General features: G+C 41.0%; 3 protein-coding genes across 5 annotated transcripts; 1 reads left to right on the top strand and 2 right to left on the bottom strand.

The window, feature by feature from the left end:
• The first annotated feature begins 1,064 nt into the window (after positions 1-1,064).
• LOC119739896 (transmembrane protein 128-like) lies at positions 1,065-4,708 on the top strand. The gene is made up of 4 exons (XM_038215021.1): positions 1,065-1,287; positions 2,394-2,583; positions 3,144-3,305; positions 3,748-4,708. The coding sequence occupies exons 1-4, from the start codon at positions 1,179-1,181 to the stop codon at positions 3,851-3,853; spliced, it is 567 nt and encodes a 188-aa protein (XP_038070949.1). The 5' UTR covers positions 1,065-1,178; the 3' UTR covers positions 3,854-4,708.
• On the bottom strand, positions 3,484-9,329 carry LOC119739895 (CCA tRNA nucleotidyltransferase 1, mitochondrial-like). The gene is made up of 6 exons (XM_038215020.1): positions 9,015-9,329; positions 8,441-8,708; positions 7,910-8,036; positions 7,035-7,228; positions 6,361-6,605; positions 3,484-5,636 (listed from the first exon to the last, which is right to left on the bottom strand). The coding sequence occupies exons 1-6, from the start codon at positions 9,270-9,272 to the stop codon at positions 5,367-5,369; spliced, it is 1,362 nt and encodes a 453-aa protein (XP_038070948.1). The 5' UTR covers positions 9,273-9,329; the 3' UTR covers positions 3,484-5,366.
• Positions 9,330-10,482: 1,153 nt separating this feature from the next.
• On the bottom strand, positions 10,483-21,109 carry LOC119739897 (exonuclease mut-7 homolog). Of its 3 annotated transcripts, XM_038215023.1 has the most exons (19): positions 20,902-21,109; positions 19,949-20,074; positions 19,533-19,696; positions 19,147-19,320; positions 18,882-18,935; positions 18,606-18,745; positions 18,034-18,205; positions 17,478-17,668; positions 16,958-17,105; positions 16,445-16,509; positions 15,970-16,103; positions 15,342-15,451; positions 14,834-15,017; positions 14,231-14,406; positions 13,704-13,856; positions 13,442-13,495; positions 12,656-12,787; positions 11,785-12,222; positions 10,483-11,691 (listed from the first exon to the last, which is right to left on the bottom strand). In XM_038215023.1, exons 1-19 carry the CDS (start codon positions 21,104-21,106, stop codon positions 11,416-11,418), a joined length of 3,096 nt encoding a protein of 1,031 aa, XP_038070951.1. In that variant the 5' UTR covers positions 21,107-21,109; the 3' UTR covers positions 10,483-11,415. The 3 variants fall into 3 exon arrangements, with proteins under 3 accessions (XP_038070951.1, XP_038070950.1, XP_038070952.1); XM_038215022.1 differs by having other exon boundaries at positions 10,483-12,222; XM_038215024.1 differs by having other exon boundaries at positions 10,483-12,222; positions 19,949-20,132; positions 20,902-21,040.
• Between the last annotated feature and the right edge of the window lie 1,052 nt (positions 21,110-22,161).

Genomic DNA, 22,161 nt, shown 5'->3' with positions numbered 1-22,161 from the left:
TGAGGCTGCACAGAAGCACTAGATGTTCGTTCACCACACCCTGCATATTACCTGTGACTTAATACCCAAAGTAACAAGGCAGTGTATGGTCATACAATTATACGTAAAGGATATTTCGAGCATTACTCTGAATTGAATAATGCTTAGAATGCTGGCATGGGCGTCGCGTGTGGGGGGGGGCGCTTATAAGTTGCCCCCCCCCCCGGAAAAGCAACCCCCCCCCCAAAAAAAAAAGAGAAAAGGGGGAAGAAAGAAAAAGAGGCGCAAAGTCATATTGCTGTTAATTAAATGGGTTGAGGGGCTAATATGTTATAAATCGAGAATGCTGGAAAAGTACAGGGATTTCGAGGGGGGGGGGGTGTTCTTTGACCCGTCTAGAAATGCCAGGCGACGCACATGCATGCTGGTTCAGTCTTCTAGTTTCTAGCCCGACACTGGGCTTTTCTTGCTAAGATTAACCTTCAAATCAAGTGATTATTCTTCAAATATAAACTTCATAAATCTTCAAATATAAACTTCAGATCAAGTGATTATTTTAATCACTTTAAACCCAGGCTCACAAACGGGCATTTGCGTGCCAAATAATAGAGCCGATACGTTTAAGTAATGTATTGTAATTTGTATTACGAGACGATGATATCAAACCATTGGTTTCACTGTTTTAGTTTTATTTTTCACTGGTTCAATTCCACTTAGTAGAATTATAATATGATCCCTGCTTGCCCGTGCCTGTACACACGAAGCATGCCTTTTTTTTAATACATTTCAAAACTTGTGTCCAACTTCCGAGACTCATGATTGGTGCTTCTCGGCACCGCAGAAAAGCAAAAGAGTCTGTTCCGGGAAAAACAAGTCGTGAGTGACAGTGAGTCGCATATCTATTCTGCACTGAAGTGGCCGCGTTTGTAACTAGGACAGGAAATGCCAATATGGAAGAAATAATAGCCGGACTTCGGTGACCGACTGCGGATTAATGCCTTGAACAATTTTCATTATTACTATTTGTTTGATTGGAGCAAGGTCTGGGTACCTGTATCGGCTATTGTGTATTTCACACCGTTTGCCAAGAGGACCATACTAATCGCAATGCACATTGACAACGCGTACGACAGACAACAACTTCGCAAATTCCTAAAGTGAAAATTGTGTTTTGCTGCAAATAAATTATAGCCGCCATTATGTCTGAATGTCACGATGACCAACCGATACCTGAGGCTGAAGAAGAGGATGAGTTCCAGCTGCGAAGGAGAAGAATTGCTAAAGTGTTTATGGCAGCGTACGGCAAAGGTCAGAATTTACATAAACATTGTTATAATGTTCATGGCATGTATGGGGGGCAGTGAACCAGTCGAGCTTTAATTTTAAATAATTTTATTTAGTATTTTCCCAAAATTAACTGATCATTGATTCATGCACAGAATATAACTTAGAAATATAATATGTAGGCCCTAAGGCCAAGTTAAAAAAATGTTTAGCGTCCTTGCCTTTTTGAAAAACATGAAACAAACTGAAGTGAAGGAGGCCCTTTCTTTCGGGCTATTTTTCAAGATGGCCGCTGGCTTTTTTTATACTGCCTAATATTAGTAATACTAATAGCCCTAGCCTTGTTGTCTTTTGTAGTTGTGGCTACAGAGAGGATTTTTTTTTTTAAAGGGAAGTAAAGTCCGACATTTCATTAGGTCTGATTCCCCGCCCCCTGAATGTAACATTACAACGATATTCAGCGCGGAACCAGACTAGGCAACAAGGCTACAAATAACGTGCAGTTTTTTTTATAAATAACCATCACTTGGACTGGGGAAATGGGCTAGGTGCAAAAGACAAAGAGGCCAAAATGATGTCACTGTTTAAAATTTATCATTTGTTAGGTTTTAAAAAAAAGTAAATAAATAAAAAAAGGCGGACTCCAAAAAAGAGGCGGGCGGGGACGTTAAATAGGTTTTTTTTAAGGAAAGAATGTTGCAGCCTGACACTACCTCAACAGTTGTGTACAACTACAAAGTCCATGGAGAGTCAAGAAATTTTTTAAAGTATTTTTTAACAAAATTGGAAATATTTCTCAGTCCTAGATTCATGTCTTATCATCATTTTTGCAATTACTGACCTTCATTGAGATGATATATGAAGAAAAAAGCAGCGTCAGGTTGCAACATTCTTTCCTTTTTTATTTGGCCTAATTGTAATCAAATTAGCCAGTTTTATATTTCGCTCATGTTAGTGCGCACAGTTTTTTATCCATTTTGATTGCATGGACAAGAAGTAGGATTTGTCAGTCTTAAAAAGTCTTACGAGTTCAATTTTGAGCCTAGTGAACCATTGTCATGAATGGTTGGGAAATATCCAGTGTCAGACCCTAATTTTCACCCTCTGCTTTGTATTGTCTTGTTGCACAGACTTGAAGAACATTGATCCAAAGAGGTTGGAGGAACTTCAGAGACGACGAGAGATGGGCGACTTGACGATGGAGACAAAGCCGGGGTCTCCGTATAACATCCAGACATTGTTGTGGATCTTAGGGTCCTTCGCTGTCCTGTACTACACAGATCTCATTCCAGCCATCAAGGAAGATCGTAGAATATACAGGTAGAGAAACGTTGTCCGCCATCGATTGCGCAGCTCTATGGCTGCTGCATTAGGCCCAAAAAAAAAAAGTCGGTCTCTGGTCAGCGCGCGCGTCGATTTTAATCATGCACGTCGATCTTTTGTTTTCCAAAATGTTCCGCGGTAGCTCCAACAGCGCCCTCTATTTCCACACCTCCTCAATTTTTTTTACCAAAGAGCACCAAGGAATGGGAAATTGCACCAAGACAAATGATCGAAAGCACCAAGGCAAATTATGGAGGACACCAATGTACATGACACCAAAAAAAGCAAAATAGTACCCACCTTGTCTGTACAATCCAAGCTTGTAAGAAAAAAAAAAAAAAAACCCCCCAAAAAAAAAAAGCCACGTGGCCGCGTCAATTCCGGAACTTTGGTCTGACCAGAGACCGAATATTTTTTTGGGGGGGGCCTTAGATTTAAACAGATTTTTCCAATATTTATCGTCAATTAAAAAAAACACCAGATTTCCTTTGAACCAGACCTGTGGACAGATTTGAACCTTAAATATTTTTAATATTTATTTTGATCTTTTTTTTTAGCACGTGGCTGTATCTGGGCTTTATTCTGATGGCCTTTCACGTCAGTATCGGCTCATATCTCATCGTATACCTGAGCTGGATCAAGAAAATCAGCGATTGGGAGAAGGCGTCCCCCATGGCTATTCCTCTGGCAACTGGGTCCTTTGTCTTAGGGGGAATTTGGTGAGTGTTGAATATAATAAAAGTCCCGATTAGGCTTCTCAACCCTAGTGGAGTGGGCAAATGTCCCCCTGCCATCTCAATGATCACTTGAGAATATGCTAGAGAAAGTACAAGGATTTTGGGGAACAAATTTGCTTTGCCCCCCCCCCCCTTACAACAAATCCTGGTGACGCCCATGATGGCTATCAACTATATTGGTCACTTAATAGCAACCCTTTATTTTCCAAATAACCACACAATTGTAGCACTGTGCTTGGAATTAATACAATTGGAAAGTGGGTTTGTCTGAGTTGTAAAAAACAACTGGAATTTACACTTTCAATTTACTGACAACAAGCTAAAACCAAGATAATTTGCCTAAACAAATAAATATGCCACACAACTTGACAGAGGTTTTCATTGTAAATGCAAGTTACACTCTTTTCTTTCTTTACTTTTGCAGTCTCAACATTGCTATATGGCCAGTGTATGGTTTCCTGACTCCACTTATGCTGTTCACACTGTTCATGGGTGTTGTCGTCATTGTCAGTCTCATGCCAAGCATATGAAACTATTTGTGTCTTTAAGATCTATAATTAGACAGTTTGTAAAAGTGTACATATTTGATTGTTATTGTACAATATCGGTTTTTTTAAATTTAAATGAAGTTAAGTTTTTGTGCAGTTCTTTAAATACCTAGTGCCTTAAATTATTCCAGACAAGGGCGTTCACGACTTCAAAAAATTGAAAAATAAACTCAGGATTTCTCTTTAAGTGATTACGAATGTATCAGAGAACAGAAATGACTATGATGTATGTTATAATACCAGGGAATAACAAAATATATGTGGTTACATGTAGTTGTACAAATCTGCATATGCATTGTGCATCATAGGTAAAAAGCCAACATTCCATTTGTTTTTGTGGGTTTGATGCATTTATTTATTACTTTTTTGTTAATTTTTTTTATAAACAAGATTTAAGTGATCAGTGATGCTTTGTGCTTTTCTAAGGCCGCAGAATGCATATTGTATTTGTATAATATACACATTACCTTACGTAAACAATACAGCACAGATGATTAACTGCAGAACAATATTCACAGGTTGTCAGAAAGTAGCCTCTCTGAGGCAAAGACTTGATTGAAACTGTGTTGTAAATCACTCCCGTTCACAAAAGGTGCCGGGAAAACTTGACCAATATTACTGTTTGCAATATCAAACTGAAACATTGTGGGGACAAAAGTTTCTCCTTCATTTGGTTTTCAATTAAAGGCTGTCCGCTCCTTCAAAAATCCTCATCTGCAAATACCAGTATTTCAGTTTTGATTGTGAAATTGTTGGAATATTTAAAATAATTGTAAGTCAATTGTTAAACAATTTTTGACTGAAATAAAAAGAGTACACTTTTCATCTATAAATTAATGTTGAAACATTTGCCAAAAGAGACTGCACTTTCTAGTAGTTCACTTTTGAAGAATGGATATTTTTTTGCACTGGGAGATGTTAATTTAGTTGTTGGTTTTTTAATTTACATCTTGAAATCTTGGTGTCGGAGGCAAAAAATTGCTTTATGACACAAACATTTGCGGAGCCCATGGTGCCGAGTACAGATACATGTACATTCTGTTATTTAACACTTCTGATATTTAAACAGTCATAGACAGTCAAAATTCACTTCCGCGTCTATACTTTTTAACAAAGGCTAGTCACCAGCAGTCAGATCATATGTCAAGCAAGCACTGTGACTAGTCAAACTGGGTCAAAGCAGGCAAGTTGTGGTCACAGCTGTTTTATCACTCACCCGGAGTCAAAGCATAGCTGTATCAAGTTACTTAAACAGTCCCAGCCAGTCAATCCTGCTTTATGTAGGCTGTGAATTCTTAACTGTTGAAAACTGTCACTTGTTTCATTTTGACTGAAATGACAACTTGACACAGAATGTATGTTTGCATAGGAGGGTTAAATTAGTTCTCCAAACTCTGTCCTCACAAATGAATATCTGCACCAAATTTGAACAGTTCAGATTATAGATCTTTGCCATGTCTGTAGCAAGTCCTTTCAATTACAACTTCTTCCCGCATCACCTATCGCTCTTCGGTGTATGGGCAAGCGTCTTCAGCAAGTCCTCTCTGCTCATTAAGAAGTCACTCTCCATCCATTTTTCTTTAAGTCGCTCCAAGCATTTCCCAAATTCCTTCCCCTTCGGCACCCCCGCCTCAATGAGGTCCTTCCCAGAGACGGGGAACTTTGGTATCTCCCAATGGCCGAGTCTGTCCAAGAGGTCTTTCTCTCCTCTGTACTTCAAGACTTCCAGGGTGTAAGCGAGAACGTTCTTCTCTTTGCCTTGGAGCTGCAGGAAAGAAACGGACAATGGTTTGACAAGAAACGATCATTTTACGGTGTGATCCCAAACCCTAATTTAAAATCCAAAGCACCATATACAAGATGCAAATTTGTTGTTATTGCAGTGTCCAATTACAATATGGGAAAGATATTCTCCCAGGGTCTACTGACGAGATTGAAACAGAGTAAATGATGGGAACGAGTTTGAATTTCAATTAACAATAAACAATGTATTGCCAGGAATTTTTTTTTTGAGGGCAGGGAAAGCATTAACCGGCAATGGAAGAACGCAAAAAATAAGGAGGGGGCGTAGTGGACATCATTTGACGTTTGGGGGCGCTGTTCAAAAACTGTATACATAATTGACAGAGCAGGGCCCTGTTTCCTGCCGTTTCTATTATAAAACTAAGACAAATTTAAGTACAATATTGACTTAAACTGTCTTTAGTTCTCTTCCCCTTTCTCCCTTTTTTCCCCTTTAAATTTTCTGTTTTCTGGATGTATCTGTTGTTAAGGTGTTCTGTGTGTGGTTTCCTAGCTGACCTAAGTCACAGGGCATTGTGTCTTATTGACTGAAGCACTTGTACTACATTGTATTACATTGTATTTATTCCCAAAAGACTCCATAAAATCATAGAGTGCCTGGGGGTTTGGGGCGGTACAACTCCAAGGAGAAAACAGTAGGGCAGTTTTGGGCGGTACAAGACTAATGGGTTCAAGTGTGTTCCTACCGAGACTACAATGTCTTGATACGGCTTCAGTGGGTTGCTTGGATGGTACTTGTCGTCCCTCTCAGCGACAATGAAAAGTGCCGTTTTCCTCTCATCGGCCGATATCTTGAGACGAGCTTCGAGTTCCAAGACCTCCATCTGGGACCTCAGCAGTGCCGACAGGAGAGTCATTGGCTTGGGGTCTAGTGATCGAGACCGCTCCCAGACCCGACGGAAATTGGTGATGTTGGTTATTCCTGTCAGGCCTGAAACAGAATTTTAAATTAGTTTCAAGGGCCAATATATATATTTGTTTTGATATTTTCTGTTAAAACCAGATGCTTCTAGGCTTGAAATCGAGATGAAAACTTTTAAAATCTTTTTACGAGTGTGCTGCATGAACTTGAAACAAATATCGCAAGATTTGAAGTCTGTGATGCCACGATGATATCATCAGGTATCAATCACAGGCAATTCTTAATTAAGTACAAGACCAAATAAAATGCCATTTTGTTGTGGGTGTTGTTCAGGTACACAGTTCATTGAGAGAAATCCTAATTCTAAATCCTAACCGAACGTTCCAGAACAGCACAGATATCCCAACTTGTTCGGTCACTTAAAGCTCAATCAGCTTTCAAATTTGCAAAATCAGTTTCATTGATCAAACCAGAAGGAAATACAAGCTGTATTTGTACCCATGTATTGGGTGAGTTGCAGATCATGCATGCATTCTATCAGACTCGCTGCGTGGTTTCCCGTCAGGATCTTCTTCACTTCAGACCAGATTCTCTCCCCAGAGATGCCCGCCAGGCCGTCGCCGTTCTCCCGAATGGCCTGCAAGGTCTCAGCGCAGTGCAGGTTAGGCTCATCTGCTATGCGGCCGTAAAATCTGTGGGTTGGCACAAGGACTTTTCAAATGGTAAACTGACAAGGTCATGTGCTGAACAGTTCCTCTGGAATGTTCCCGTAACAAAGTTATCAGCATTGTTCAGAGCTTATCATGGGGAGATTTCAGCAAAGTTGTTTAGCAACTAAGTAGTGGTGGGTATCTTCAAGGTAGTACAGGAACCAGGTACCCTATTGGGTTTAACATCGGTACTGACCCGGGTACCCGTGAAAGAAACCCAACCCCAAAATTCAAATCCTGGAAGTTGTCTGAAGGGCTTTAACTTTTGCAAGGGTCATCTGTCGCACAATGAAATGCACACAATTGTGAAATCTGTTTTGGTTTTCCATGTTGCCTGGTTTGAATTTTGAAAGTTTCCCACAAATGGCATTCAAAAGTTTCAAATGCTTTCTTTTTCATTGTCTGAGAAGTTACTAAGTAATTTGTAAAGTTGGTAGAGTACCTGATCCCATAATCTAAAACCGGTTCCTGACATCAGCAGTCTGGTATCTGGGTACTCGGTTCTGATGCACACCCCTACCAACTAACACCTGATAAAAAGGACCCGCTGTGGATAAAACTGTCCAACATTTATCCTGCATATTTTATGCAATGACTCCTTAAGTCTAAATACTGATTTACAGACGGAGCTTGGCAAGTACATATTGCGATGTTGGTTATTACCTGAAGTATCTCAGGATGCGAAGATAATCTTCTCTGATCCTTGCCGTTGGATCTCCCACAAATGCCACTCTGTGCTGCTCCAGATCCGCCTTGCCATTGAAGAAATCAACCAATGTACCATCCAGACCTGGACAACAGCAAAGAACCATGAAGCAAGTGAACATTAACAACTAGAGCAAGTTGTAATAAGCTTGAACAATTATTTTTCTTCTCTTGTTTTAGTTGTCGGGCTTGCAACTTTTCCTCAGATCCGCTGATTTCCTTGTTTTTTACGTCTCCTGCATGCCATTACAAATTGAAAAATACTGTACAAAGTTTTGTGTGGTTTGGAATTCCCTCGTTTTTTTAAAAATACCCAATTGCATGCCTGAGTTGTTCTTTAATCCTAAAAGGGGAAGGGAGGGGGATTTGAATTCTCCCTCTATATATGCGTGTATAATGAGTTTTTACATGTCCAAGTTCAGGAGGGGGTAGAATCCCCCAACCCAGCTGTAATATGGAAAAAAACAGGTTCTTTTAGGGTTAACCTACCCAGGAACATAGAGTTGATGGTTAGATCTCGCCGTTCAGCATCTGTCCTCCAGTCCTTGGTGAATTCCACCTCAGCGTGCCGTCCGTCTGTCACCCTGTCCACTCTGAGCGTGGTCACTTCAAAGTTCTCTCGGTCGTTGAGTCTGGCCGTGATGGTCCCATGTTTCTCTCCCTTGGTGTTCAGCATCCGGATGCCTTCCCGCTCAAACATCTCCTTCATCTCGCAGGGCGTGGCCGTGGTGGCAAAGTCGATATCCTCAGGTTGCTTCTGTTGACCAAGAGACAAATCATCACACATTCCCTAACATTGCAATAGCTCTTGAGATTCATTTCTATAAAACAAGTTCAGCCTCTAGTCTTATTATGGTTACGGTGTCTAACTCATGTGGATTCACATCCTGACAGGATCATGGCACTTGTGTTCTTGGGCAAGATACTTTACTATGATTACCTCTCTACACCAAGCATTTATCTCCACTAGGCCTGCACTGATATTTCTGTTATCTGATTAACTAATCCCAGTGTCAGTTGTAACACCCCCACACTCCCCCTCTAGCGACACCCCTGAACGCACCCTCGTGAGTAGATCCCTAACTGCACCGCCAGCAATCCTCAACTCGTGGTTGTTTAGCCTGAAGATCTCGGCCAGTTGTCTCAACTCGGGCGTGAAGACGGCACGGAACTCTGGCGTATCTAGCTTCATGTCGTCACCGATGGCACTTGCTGGCCTTACGCTGCCAGGGAATCTCAGGGAAGGTTTCGCTGGACGAGGAGTCAGTTGAAAGGCTTTTTGGAAGGCTATCCTGAGAGGCCACAGTGTAGTGGGACGCATCTGCTTGTCTGTCTATTGATACTTATAATATTGCAAAAACTGCTGAAGGAGATGATTAAAGAGATTTATTTATAGCACGAATATTATGATTAAATAGCATGAATATTATTCTTCTTGATTAAAGTTTGGCTTTACTACATGTAAGCTAGACAAAAATACTTCTACATGAAAATACATTTTTACAAGGCCATAAAGAATATTAAAATCCATCACCAAATCGCTATATATAGGGCAATAGGAACGCTCTGTTCATATCTCTGGACTTTCAAAATTTCTACAGTATACACATGTATTCGTGTTGGGCTCCATTTTTTCCTCACTTTTGTCTTCTTGCCACTGGAGTTCTTGGATGAACTGCTTACTGAACATATATAGAGCTCGTTAAATTTTGGGGAAACAATGTTGCAACCTGACACCACTTTTTTCTTCATTTAATGTTGAAATGAAAGACATGAATCTCAAACTGAAAAACACTTCCAATTTTGTTACGGAATTTTTAGAAAATGTTCTTGACTCTCCATAGACTTTGCACACAACTGCTTAAGTGGCTCCCAGATCATAGATGCTACATGCTTTCATTTTTCGGGACTGTAATGCAAGTAGGGCCTAGTGGAAGGTCACCAACCAGCCAACCGGGATTTTGAACACGTGAAATGAAAACAGAAAAGTCCTGAGATTTTTTGTTAATGAACGGAGCAACCTATGCATTTCTCAGGGTACTTTCTAACAAAATTTGTAATGTTTGTCAGTCCCATATTCTTGTCTTTTCATCATTTTTGCAAAAACTGACCTTCATTGAGACGAGATAATATTAATTTAAAAGGCTCAAAACAAGCAGGATGGTTTTCCACATCACGCCGTGGGCGCCGCCATCTTGAAATGAAATAGTAAGAAGCCCGCCCTCTCGTGCCTGTCATGTTTGCCAAAAATGGTCCAAGCATTAATCGGCAAATAAACTAGTTATAGTTTTTAATAGAAATGAATGTGTAATTGAAGCGCCCCTGCAGTTTTATAACATTCGTTTGATACGTCACTCCCCTCCTTTTTACCTTCAATTCCTTCACCCCCTCTTACACCCTCAAACCACGCCCACAACTTTCTAACAAATTATGCATATTCTAATCACAAAATCTGCCACCCTAATTAAAACACCCTAGGTTCTACACACTCAAAACAAAAGAATGACTTTTCTGAACTATTCAAAAGAATGTAATATTCTGCATTTCATTTATTTAGGGCATACACTAACATTAAAAGTTGATAACATTTCACTTTCACATAGTTTTGCATTTACAAGGCACTTAAAATATTCATTCACAAGTAAAAAAGAAAAAAAGCAATATGCAATTAATTATCAAGATGCAGTTCTTTGTAAATCTATATTTATTAAGTATAAACCACAGCCTAATATTGCAGTGTGAAAAGGTCACATCTTAAACCTTTTCGATTTTGTGACTTTATTTTGTACACCCTTGCAGGTACATGGCACCCTCAGCTTTGCCTAAGGTGCCATGCGTCCCTCGGGTGTCAAAAATCCTGTATCCCAGACCAGATCAAAGAAAAGTATGGCAAGAATAAAACTACATGCAGTAAATTGAAACTCTCATTAATTAGCCTGCGGATTTAACAACTTTGCTTAATTTCAGAAAATATAAACATTAACATTTTTTGATAATTAATACACAGATTAATACATTACATTATTTTTGGTAGCATATATGCCATTCGGAGAAACAATTATGTGCCTATCAAGACATGGGGATTGTCGTGGGGCGCACTAGTAAATGCATTTCCACGTAGCACGCCAATGGTAACAATGTAATTTGAGTGACCAAAATCCCCGCCCTGGGGCATGAAAAATGTGACCAAATCCCGACATCGCACCCAGGGCTGCGCAAGGGGGGGACGGGGGGGGGGGGGGGGGGGGGGGGGAATTTGATAGGCGCATTAGCTCAAAATGCAGTGGGAACTGTTTCCCGAAAGATTAATCTGATTATTCCACTGAATTTATCAAATGGCATATTTATAAAAATTACATGAATTGAAATCCTAGGTTAATTTTCACTGGAACTGGATTGAAATGTTACAAATCTTACTTGAATATTACAAATAATGTCCGAGTTAGTTCAAGATGAAAGTAGACTTAGGCATCTAGCTCACTTGACATATCTAAAACATGTGCAAATTGCGAGACTACTCGCTCGAAATGTGTCCCCTCCCAAAAGACCTTTCCACAACCAGCACAGCAGAAGAATTTTTGGATTTTCTCCACGATCCCTTCGGGGACGCCTTCCACCTGAAGTTGGACATTATTTCCGACGGTCACCTTGTCAAAGTCGACAGTTCTCTCAAGGCCACTGTCGGTCGGAGGCCTATAATGCGGATTGAAGTTCCTCATCATGTAGGGAGCCTTAGCTGATTGTGCCTCTGAATCCTCTCCTGTGGATTCAAGGGAAGGATCCAACTGAGAGTTTGTGGGATGAGTTGTCTTGGACATTGGAGTGTCTGCTGGAGAGGTGACTTGTGGAACTGATGAGTCCCCACCTGATGACGTTGAGGGAACAGCCTTCTCGTTTAGTGAGGCCGAAGAGCATGAGGTCCCGGATGGTTTGGCCTCCACCCAAGGGCAGGCTATGTCGAAGTAGTCTCCACCACCACCTTCAAAGTCCTCTTCTAAATCAAGGAACAAACCTTCGTCATCCTCATCAGAATCATACCCATGTAAAGGGCGGTTCAGATATTTGGCAGAGGCACTACTGCCTGTTGTTGAGCTTGCTGGAATCTCAGCGGCAGTGCCTTCTGCGCGTACTGGAATCTCAGCGGCAGTGCCTTCCGAGCTAGCTGGAACCCCAGCGGCAATGCCTCCCATAGCCAGAAGTTCTTTCTTCTTGTTCCATAGTCTCTTCATGTCCTCATTGTTTAATGGCACATACATGTTGTGGTTGCAGACCTGAAGGAAAGAAAGCAAGTTAAACTTGTGAAATAATTTAGAGCATCACTTTTCAAAGGGAGCCATACAAGAATAAGAATGGCAAGGAAAGATATGGATTTTTTCTAAAGGAAATAATAGCCTTAGCACTTCACAACCGGTACTAACAGTAACGCACCCTCCCAAACTTTTAACCATTTTTACCACCTAAAAAGGAATGGGGCCACTTTCCAGAAAGAAAATTAACCTTTTGCACTCTCTCCCCTGTCAGACCCAAACCCTGGATACATTATTGAGTATAATTGTGCAAGTTCATAAAATTGCAAAAAAAGTGGGCTCAGGGTTTTATACTTAATCCACACAAAAAAAATTGCTGACTTGAATGGTTTGATAACTGTTATCACTTAGTATACTTGTTTCAATCCAAACCCTTTAGAATCATAGTCTGTTTTACCTGACAGCGACTGAAGACATCCTCTTGACGAACGCGGACGTTGAAGTGCTCGAAGACATGAACAGTCTGCTGTCTGGCATTACACTTTGTGTCCACAGCCAAACATTTTCCTTCGCCCACCTGAGATTTTAACTATGAAAACAAAATATAGAGGCTTAAGTTTGATGAAGAGGATACAAATATAATATGGTCTGAGGGTGGATAGTCGATATATAAGCTCCCCGTGGTATAAGAAGTTTGAGAAACTAATTCCAAACTATCCACCAAAAATAAAGCACATTATATTTGTTGTACTATACAATATTTGTTGTACTCTACATTCAACGAAGACTAAGTCCATTTTTTACTGTGCACTGGGTTTACTTGAAGGCCGAACACAAATGCAATACATTTCTCGTGTTCCACACCCATTGTGGGATACATGAGGGAAACGCTCAACAAGAGGGAGAGGCCAGAATTTCCACTGCCTTTGCACTGTTGACATTTCAACACCTTTGCCAGCTTTTTGTATCTTAGTGATCCCTTCGCCAAACAATTGCCTCATCCTTAACCAACACGACCAAACACAAACTGGGATCTGCCAGCACTATACTTTTGAGCACTCAAACATGGCAGTGGTGCAGAATTCAAATCATCAAAGGACTAAACCACATCTTAATGTTATTGACACAAGATAAACAATGTAAACAAAATGACATCCCAAAGGGGCAGTGCTTCTTCCGAGTTTGAGAGCCTCTTAAAATCAGAAACCTCCGGACAGCATGTAGCTGGAAATGTAACACTTACAGTCTGGTAGGGTGTGCCAGATGTCAGAATCACACGACCATCCTTGAACGCAATCTGAGAATAAATGAATATTTCTTCTTTAATCGCATTAACACGTGATTCCAACAAGCAAGATTCACAGAAGTATGTTGTGAAAACATCGCCCTCCAAACAAAATTATTAATTTGAAAGTAATTAAAATGTGTAGAGAAGGATTGCTAATGTAGAAAAAAAAGAAAAAAGTGAAATTTGCTTTCTCATTGTAGGATGTTAATCATCTTACCCTGGCTGCCTCATCATGCTCATCTGATGTTTCCAAGATCTTCACATCCACCCCGCACGCCCTCAACTGCCGACCCAGACCTTGCAGCATGGTGTCACAGACCACCGACAAATCACCCGGACGTAGGGGCTGGCTAGAATCTTGAATTACACTCTGTACAACACAAGATGGTTGTCAGGAACAGAAATTAAGAAAAAGGAATGTATTTCTATAAGTTAATGTGAATGTGAAAGATTGTTAACAAATTTTGAGACAAAAAGAAGTATTGTCTCGAGAAGGTGAAAGAAGATACAAAAGAGTCATTAAACAAAAAGTCTTTGAGAACGTCCAAGGTGATGAACCTTGGGTACATAAGCTGACACACTCCGCCAAGCCCAAAAGGTCAACATGCCTGAATGTATGAAATTTGTAAAGTGGACAGTCTTCGACCAATGAAATTTCACAACCCAACACCATGGTACAATGCTCACCATTGGAATACTAAATTTAATTATTCTATTATTTCATTTGATTGGTTTTTTATTCACCTTGAAGCCATGTAAGGTCGCTTTTTTCTTTGGTGGCTTGCGTTCCTTGGTTTTTGATTTGGGTTGCTTGGGTGTCTTCGAGCAATACGTCGGTTCCATGTCGATATCCAGCCACGCGTCGCTGACTTTGGTCTTCAGGAATGTGTAGATCTCTAACAGACAGTATGCATCCAGTGCTGTCAAGAATAGACAAATTCTTCACTTATCAGAAACAATACGGTAAGCAGAAGGTCATGGGTTCAAATCCCACCCTAGCAAGCTTTTAAATTATTTTCACACAGGCTCTGAGACAGCGTCTAGTACACAGTGCTTACAAAATTACATCGGAATAGGGCAAAACTTAATATTGACTTTGTATCCCCTTCAATGCAAAACAAAATCCATCATACAAGTCCATCACAACTACGGTCGCAGGTAAATCACAAGTCAAGTCACAAGTCCAGTCACAAAGAACAGAAGATGAACAAAAAACAAAAGGAATGGATTGAGACTGGATGGCTTGTGATGGACATGTGATGACTTGTGATGGCCTTGTGATGACTTGTGATGACTTGTGATGACTTGTGATTGACTTGTGATGACTTGTGATGACTTGTGACTTACCTGCGTACTGGGCTTGTGATGGTCTCAGAGGCCGTTTCTCCCAATTTGAGAGCTGTTCTTTTTTGTCCAAAGCTCGGCCGAAGCACATTAGTGTTAACTCGCTCAAACCCTTCACAGAGGGGCCACTAGAATCGGTTTCTGATGTCTCTGCCCGTTTCAGGAAGTCCGGCTCAGCTTTCAGAATCTAAAAATCAATCAATTTTTGACAGAACAATGAAATTATCTTTTATTAGGCCCACACATAGATATTGTTTTTAATAAAAAAAATCATTTGTTTTCCTATTCCTCTTATTCAAACACCTGACGTTTTAGTTGCATCAATTGGTTAACATAAATGATGCCAAAGTTTCCATAACTAATCAGTCACTGAATTTAAACTTTGTTTCCATCCGTCTTTGCATTGATCCCTCGACATTTTTTGTTAAAATCTGCTGTTTTGATCAATTTAAGCCGAAGATGAGCAATGGTCCGCTAGACAATCGATATACGCTGCACAAACAATCTTTACCTGCTTAGAAAGCGTGTCTAGATCCACCATTCTCTGGACAGCTGCAACGGGTCCTTTCAGGCCGGGGTACGATTTGGTTAGCATCTTGAAATCACCGCTTATGCCAAAACCTGTGCCAGACAAAGCAAGATATTCAAATCAGATAAAAATAGTAATATTCTTTTCCTTTCCTGAAGTGCACATATCCAGCACGGTTGGTCACCAAGGTAGTGTATAATCATTATTACCCCTGCTCATGGAGCCCATAAAACATTCCAAATACCATCTCAGCTCCCGGAGAGTACACAGCTCGATGTTGCCATTTTGGCGCAAGCAGCTAAAACCAGTCGCAGTAACCATCTCTGCCCTCAAAGATACCCATTTACTCCTGTACTGCAACTTCTTCCATTATTGGAATTTCCAAAATGGCAATTTTGTCTCAAAAACTGGCTGCATCTCTTGCTTTAAAATCATTTAGCAGCATGCAAATAGACATACTCTAAATTCTGGCTTCGTATTTTGAAAAAGTAATGTTCCTAGATCAGATCATGGGGCATTTTTGAGCTAGAGTCCCTTGATAAGGGGCCTTAGATTGTTTGAAGCTAATGTTGGTGACAAAGTCAGGATTTCGAAACCTTGATGATCTTACCAAGTTTGAGCACCTGAGAGCTTGAGAGAAATCGAAGGAAGAAAGACCTGATTCGGTCAGCTGCAGTGGCCATCAGCGTTATCATATCAAGAAGGTAAACCCAGTCCAAGGTTGCCAGCTGAACAAGAGCAACCCTGTCATGATCAAGGGAATAGGAACAGCCTTTAGCATGGCCAGAAGTGGCACAGCTAGAACAACTAGTGAGGTATGTTTGCAGGGTAAGGGCCTATTAATCAGTCTATGGAATAGACGCGTGCATGGCAAGCTTCCATGATATGTGTGCAGATTATGCACATCAACACTGCGACTTGACCTCCAGATTCTGACCATTCAGCGTGTCTTTGTTAACCTGAAGTTGTAAGAGAAATTCATGGCAGCTATTAATCAATCAACAGCTTCGGCCAGCTTTAGCCGAATTTCTGCTCTTAATGACGTCACAACTTCTAAAGACTACAACACTGAACTACATACTGACCTTGTGATTTGGGTGGCAGTGAAAGACGGCGTCCATTCCATGTCTATGCCAACCAGCTGATCATCCTGCATCAATATGTGCCCAAAAGAGAAATAAGTATAGCTTGAGAATTTCTGTAGAACTCTGCTCATGCAGCCAACAGGAATGTTATTCTACACATTTTTTTTTATTCTGTAGCTATAATTTTAACCTCCACTCTATCTGATATACTAAAAGAGCATATTATATCTAGTTTTACACATACAAAGTACACAGACACGCAATTAAAGGCTACACAAACTGACAGGGACCTAACTACCCAATATAAAATAAGTGTGGTGACTTGTGGCTGCCCCCATCAAATCCCACTTCTGCCACCATCGAATCCCACTCCTGCCACCAAATTTAACAAACATTTACTAACAAATTACCACCCAATAGGATAGTCACATGATGCAAGATGATTGCTGTGACTAGGTACTAATTATTAACAGGTCAATTTATATGTACATGTACATAACTTGATTAGTATACCTGAAATATATGCCTCTCACACACTTCAAGTAATCCAACATTATCGACCATGACAATGCGCTCTAGGGGTAGGCTCAGTTGATAGAACGACACCTTGGGTGTTGCGACATTGTCATCCCAGTTATCTGGTTCATCAGAGGGAGGAGGGCTGAAAACAAGAACATCAAATAGACCAGCCAATAATATCTCAAATGATGATGCTTTCATACTGACCATCTCACAGAGGGAAGGAGACTAAAAGGAGGAACTTCAAGAGGAAAGAATGGTTAACTGTGAAACAATTGTCTGCAAAGCTGTAATAGTATGGTACTATTTTTATTTGTTTGTTTTTTTTTTTTTTTTTTTTTTGGGGGGGGGGGAGGTCTATTCAATAACTCTTGTTAAACTTGCTCCAAAATGAGACACAAGGTTAGACAAGAGCAACAAAGAAAAAACAGCCAATACTTTGCTAAGCAAGTTTTTTTCTGAGATAAAAGTTTTGATTTCTAATTTCAATAATGCAACATCTACATGTCATTACCAAGTCTCAATTGCTCCAGCCACATCCGCAGCGAGTTTGCTCCGATCAATCCCATAATGCACTGCCCACTTTGCAGCAGCCGGAGGGTCATTGTACTCTATGAGCAAGTTGATAAACTCCTCCTGCAAGGCCTCGTTGTCTCGGATAGTGCTCTTTATCAGCTCATCCCAGTTTTCAGCATCTAAGGATTGCTGCACGCCAAGTAAAAATTGGAAAAATGTACGTGGGGTGATCAATCATACGGCCACAAGAGTGTTTTGCGCAAGTATTTCATAACCAGGATCCTCTGTCGACAAAAAAGTTACTGTCAACAAAATGTGGCATCTGACAGTAAAGCACAGCAACTTTACGATTGAATTAACATTTCAAAGTGTGTGTACATGCGCTGTTTTTTATCTTTCCAATAATTGAACCAAGATACACTATGGAACATTCCGCGGACGATAGAATATTCAAATATTTGATAAATTCAGGACAGCCCTAGCACAGTGGCCAGGGCTTAGTACATCCGTCTATTGTTGGACAATAGGTAGCCAATTAATGGCCAATGCGTTACCTCAATGTACTTCTTGTACATCAGGAACCGGACTGCACTCAGATCCTTGTGGTAGTTAGTATTGGGACAGATCGCTGGGTCTAGCTTGAACAGCTTTGTCAATCGCAAAATCAGTTTGCTGAGGTACTTGGGTCGTAACTTCTCCTTCTTCACTCCAGGGGCTTCCATTTTACTGCAAACAAAAATAAAATAAAGTAAAAAAAACGTTTGGATTACATTTCCTCAATTTTAAAATTACCTGTGCGAACCACTGGGAAGGGAAGGGGGGGGGGGGGGGGGTCGTGGGCTGGGGAGGGGGTAGGAGTGGCGACTGGACGCCACCTGATGACACCGTGGGACACAATTAAAGGCTGGCAAGAGTGGACACAATGGGTCACAAGGTGGCACTCTTCATGTCTAATTGTGTTAGATTTATGCGATTTTGGTGACAAGAACAACTATTTTGCTGACATGAACAAAACGTGAGATGAACTAGAGAGTGAATTATCTGAGCCGTGCACACATATTATTTCACAGACCACCTACGAAACCTGGTCTGTGGTGTTTTGGGTCATTTTACGTTTTGACCTTACTCAATGATGTCTTGAAGATCGGAATCCCTGGTACAGAAGGAGTCCAGTCTTTGTATCAGCTCCTCCTGTGCCTCCTTGCTGTCCTGAATGTACTTCTCGACGAGATTCACTTTGTCTTGAAAAACCAGCGGCAAGCAGATCTGGAAGACACGCGGCAAAATATGGGAAGCCTACTTTTAAGGAGCATCTTGAAACTCAGGTTGGAGTAAATTAAAACAATTCATGATTTTGAAAAACGTTCTTTATTAACAAAATTTTTATAAAGAGAAGCCCAACCTCCTCAATTTTGAAGCAGTGTTGAAGTTGAAGCTTGTAGGCCGCGACCCCAGCCTATGAGACAAAAAAGAAGACAATCTATGATCACATTTAGCAAGCAAAGAATGCAAGGGAAACACCAAGGTTTTAAAAGGCTAAATCCGGCCCATTGTGTATTATGCATGAAAAGACTTCCAGCGAATAGCCATTGAGAGTCAATTGAACAGAATTTTGCAGGCCCTTGGACAAACGTTCTTAGGCTTGCTTCATCTACGTGTTCTTTTACCTCTTTGAACTGTTTCCTCGCTAGGAGTATTCTAAGGTGTGTGGCCAAGTACTCATTGCCCTTGCACTTGAGATGATACAGCTCACATATCATGTCAAACAGGTTGATGTGTGCACTTGTTGCCAGCCGCAAGGCGTGCAACTTCATGCCATCGGTGATAATAGCAGACGGGTCCTGAAATACGAATACAGTTCACAAAGTTGTTAAGCTCACAAAAAGCCTAAAGGTTTGCATGTTTGTGTTGCACCAGCAAGATATTCTCTCATTCCTTTTGTCCACATGCTTCTTAAATTCCAAAGATCGTCAGAAAATATAGAGATTAATCATTTTCACCATTTCGGCCTTATTTTACGTATTGTCCGTTCACTGCTAGTAGGGATACCTACTTTGGGTAGCACATGGCTGTTTTTCTTGACCCACGGCAAAAACTCTTTCAGGACGATAAGAGCTAAAGTTGATGGCTTCATCCGACGCAAATCTTGGCTCTTGTCCAACAGGTGAAGGACAAAGGCATGAAGCTGAAGAGGATCCACTGAACGAAAAGCTTTCTCTGTTCAGTAAGAAAACATTTATGAGCAATTTAAAATTTGGAAAAATAATGTACCTAGACATCACTTGATGACACCCTGTGCACAAACCTTATGAGACTGGTCTGAAAAATTCTAAGTGTTGTCTCAGTAAAAGCTTCAATATTTTCCCTGCTAAATTTGACTTTTTTGGACCTGTTTATAGGTATTTTTCATAGGTGCATGTGTATTCTCAAGCCGCAGCCTTGCAATTTGCAAGTATGGACATGGTTTACCTAATTTGTGTTGCACCTCCCGTGTTGCCTGATCCCGCCACGAATGCTCAATCTCACACAGCCACCTGTCCCACTCAAGCGGTGCTGTTGAATTGCCAGCAGGGTTGGTTTCTGGATGCTGCATAGCTGTTGAATATCCAGCAGGGAGTCACTTTAGTTGTAAACACTATAGGCTCTGCACTGTCTGAGAATGAATAAATTATCAGATAGTCATAGTGTAATCTTAGGAAACTAACATTATAAGAAAGTCCCTTTTTTGTGTAGACCTTATGCATTGCTGGTTCTAGCCCAGTTATTGAGGCTCGGATATTGCTATGCTGTCGAACCACACTAGTGGAGCTATGCTGGTACATCAGAGGAGCTCTGTTATTTCAATTTAGTAATACAGTCAATGAATGCACAACAGGCTTGTTCATTGACAACCTTCTAACGTCTTGGAACAGAAACAGAAACATGCATGTGATGTCCAGCCTATCTGTCATGCAATGTACGGAAGTAAATGTTGGACGTGTTCGGTCGATGTGCGCCATCGGTCGATCGCGTTGCGCTATCGGTCGATCGTGACGCTCAATCAGTCGACACTTTTTCTTTCTAATTCACAATGTTTTTTTTACAAAGGTAACTATTAAACTTAAGTCCAAGATATCTTACAAAATCGACCCATCGCACAACGCGAACGACAGATCGCGCGGATCGACCGATTGCGCCCCACAATGGTCTGGACCATACGCAACTCGGTTGTGTACAAAGTCATGGAGAGTCAAGAAAGAATTTGAACATTTTGAAGGTTTTTTAATACAGAAGTGGTATCCTCGAGTCACCATAATTTGCGCAGGTAACGCTTGCAACGCGCGCGCGTTGTCCAACGCAAATTGAATGCGAGTGCGTCAAAATAGACCACCACGTCGTTGGTATAGGCCTACGGCCCGGTCTGACACTAAGTACGGGCTCACCTAAAACCCAGTTTCTCCGGTACTGCAACTCATCATACAACTCATTCAATAATGGTGACTTTCTGTTTTTATTGTGATAAGCAGCTGATGATGAAATGGATGGCAATGCATGACTAACTGTCCTAGTTGGACATGGATCGGAGGATCGGTATGATTTTAGTCCATTAACTTTTAACAGCGCCCTCTGACGATTACTGCCGATCATTTTAGCATGTCGAGTCGGTGGCCGCGCCCAGGCCCACGCCCATTTAACGGGCTACTAGATAGGACACTAAATATAGTTGATCCGGCTTTATCCTTCAACAAGTTATCCAAACTAAGCCTAGAAACTATTATTTGCCATATTAAAGCCCAAATACCAAAGTTAATTTGCAGCGAACAGTTGCAAGATTTTCCGTTTAGGTTCTACCCCATGATATTACTTTGCGCGGCCCAATTGGCGTTTGTTTTTTTTAAGTTCGGTACAGTTACGAGGGGGGGGGGGGCAAATGAGGGGCGTAACTTGGGTCCAGTTTGCAGGGGACTTGAAAAGACGAATTTCAAATTAGCATTGAAACCGAGGCTATCAGTGCCAAGCCATGAATGAAACTATGAATTGACGACCCTTTTATCCTCAAAGCACTAGGGCCCTCGTATATTCAGTGTCAATTTGCATTCATCAGCCACATCTTTGAGTTTTGTGTTTTATTTTAATTCATGAACAATGAATGCATTCAAGAAGTCTACTCGTGAGTGTCTCTGATCTGTTGAACAAACAAACACGCCTAGTTTTAGGGCCGGGGCCCTGATTTTTGTTTTATATATATAAAAATTGCCCTCCCAAGACAAGCGCTACAGGCTTTTGTTTAGGTGTGGTCGCATCTCAAGATGGTCAAGCCTTGCGAAGACTTGACCATGTTGTTACAGGGCATCGTACAAGAAAAGGAAGAAAGACACGAGAGGAGCTCGGTGGGAGGATAAACACCGGGGAGTGGTAGAGAGGACTGATGATTGTTTCAGCAACTTAAAAAAGGTAGCTGAAAGCGTAAAAAAGAGTATAGGGCCTTATTTTCCAGACAGTTTTACTCAAGACATGATCGTCCCTGAAACAAAAGCCTAGATACGCTACTTGGGCGGCAGAGAACAGGGAGAGATGGCGGGAATTATATGATGTGATAATAGTGTGAATTAAAAAGGTCGTCAGAAGGGGTGCTCCATGATCTTCCCAGGATAAAATAGGAATGGGGGATGGGTAAGGTCACTGAGGTACGGTGTGACCCA

Source organism: Patiria miniata, unplaced genomic scaffold (genome assembly GCF_015706575.1).
Source record: "Patiria miniata isolate m_02_andy unplaced genomic scaffold, ASM1570657v1 HiC_scaffold_4, whole genome shotgun sequence".
Lineage (NCBI taxonomy): Eukaryota > Metazoa > Echinodermata > Asteroidea > Valvatida > Asterinidae > Patiria > Patiria miniata.
Note: the sequence above shows the minus strand (reverse complement) of the source record. Positions and strands in the feature narration are given on the sequence as shown.

Bases quoted from the DNA above. Each gene is read 5' to 3' on its own strand.
- LOC119739896 (XM_038215021.1), top strand. From the start codon at position 1,179: ATGTCTGAATGTCACGATGACCAACCGATACCTGAGGCTGAAGAAGAG. The intron at 1,288-2,393 runs GTCAGAATTTAC...CTTGTTGCACAG, and splicing joins TATGGCAGCGTACGGCAAAG to ACTTGAAGAACATTGATCCA. The intron at 3,306-3,747 runs GTGAGTGTTGAA...TTACTTTTGCAG, and splicing joins TTTGTCTTAGGGGGAATTTG to TCTCAACATTGCTATATGGC.
- LOC119739895 (XM_038215020.1), bottom strand. From the start codon at position 9,272: ATGCGTCCCACTACACTGTGGCCTCTCAGGATAGCCTTCCAAAAAGCC. The intron at 8,037-8,440 runs GTAGGTTAACCC...GCTGTTGTCCAG, and splicing joins CATCAACTCTATGTTCCTGG to GTCTGGATGGTACATTGGTT. The intron at 7,229-7,909 runs GTAATAACCAAC...GCCAACCCACAG, and splicing joins CGCATCCTGAGATACTTCAG to ATTTTACGGCCGCATAGCAG.
- LOC119739897 (XM_038215022.1), bottom strand. From the start codon at position 21,106: ATGATCGGCAGTAATCGTCAGAGGGCGCTGTTAAAAGTTAATGGACTA. The intron at 18,206-18,605 runs GTAAGGTCAAAA...TTTTGTTTGCAG, and splicing joins GATCTTCAAGACATCATTGA to TAAAATGGAAGCCCCTGGAG. The intron at 13,496-13,703 runs GTAAGATGATTA...ATTTATTCTCAG, and splicing joins AGCATGATGAGGCAGCCAGG to ATTGCGTTCAAGGATGGTCG.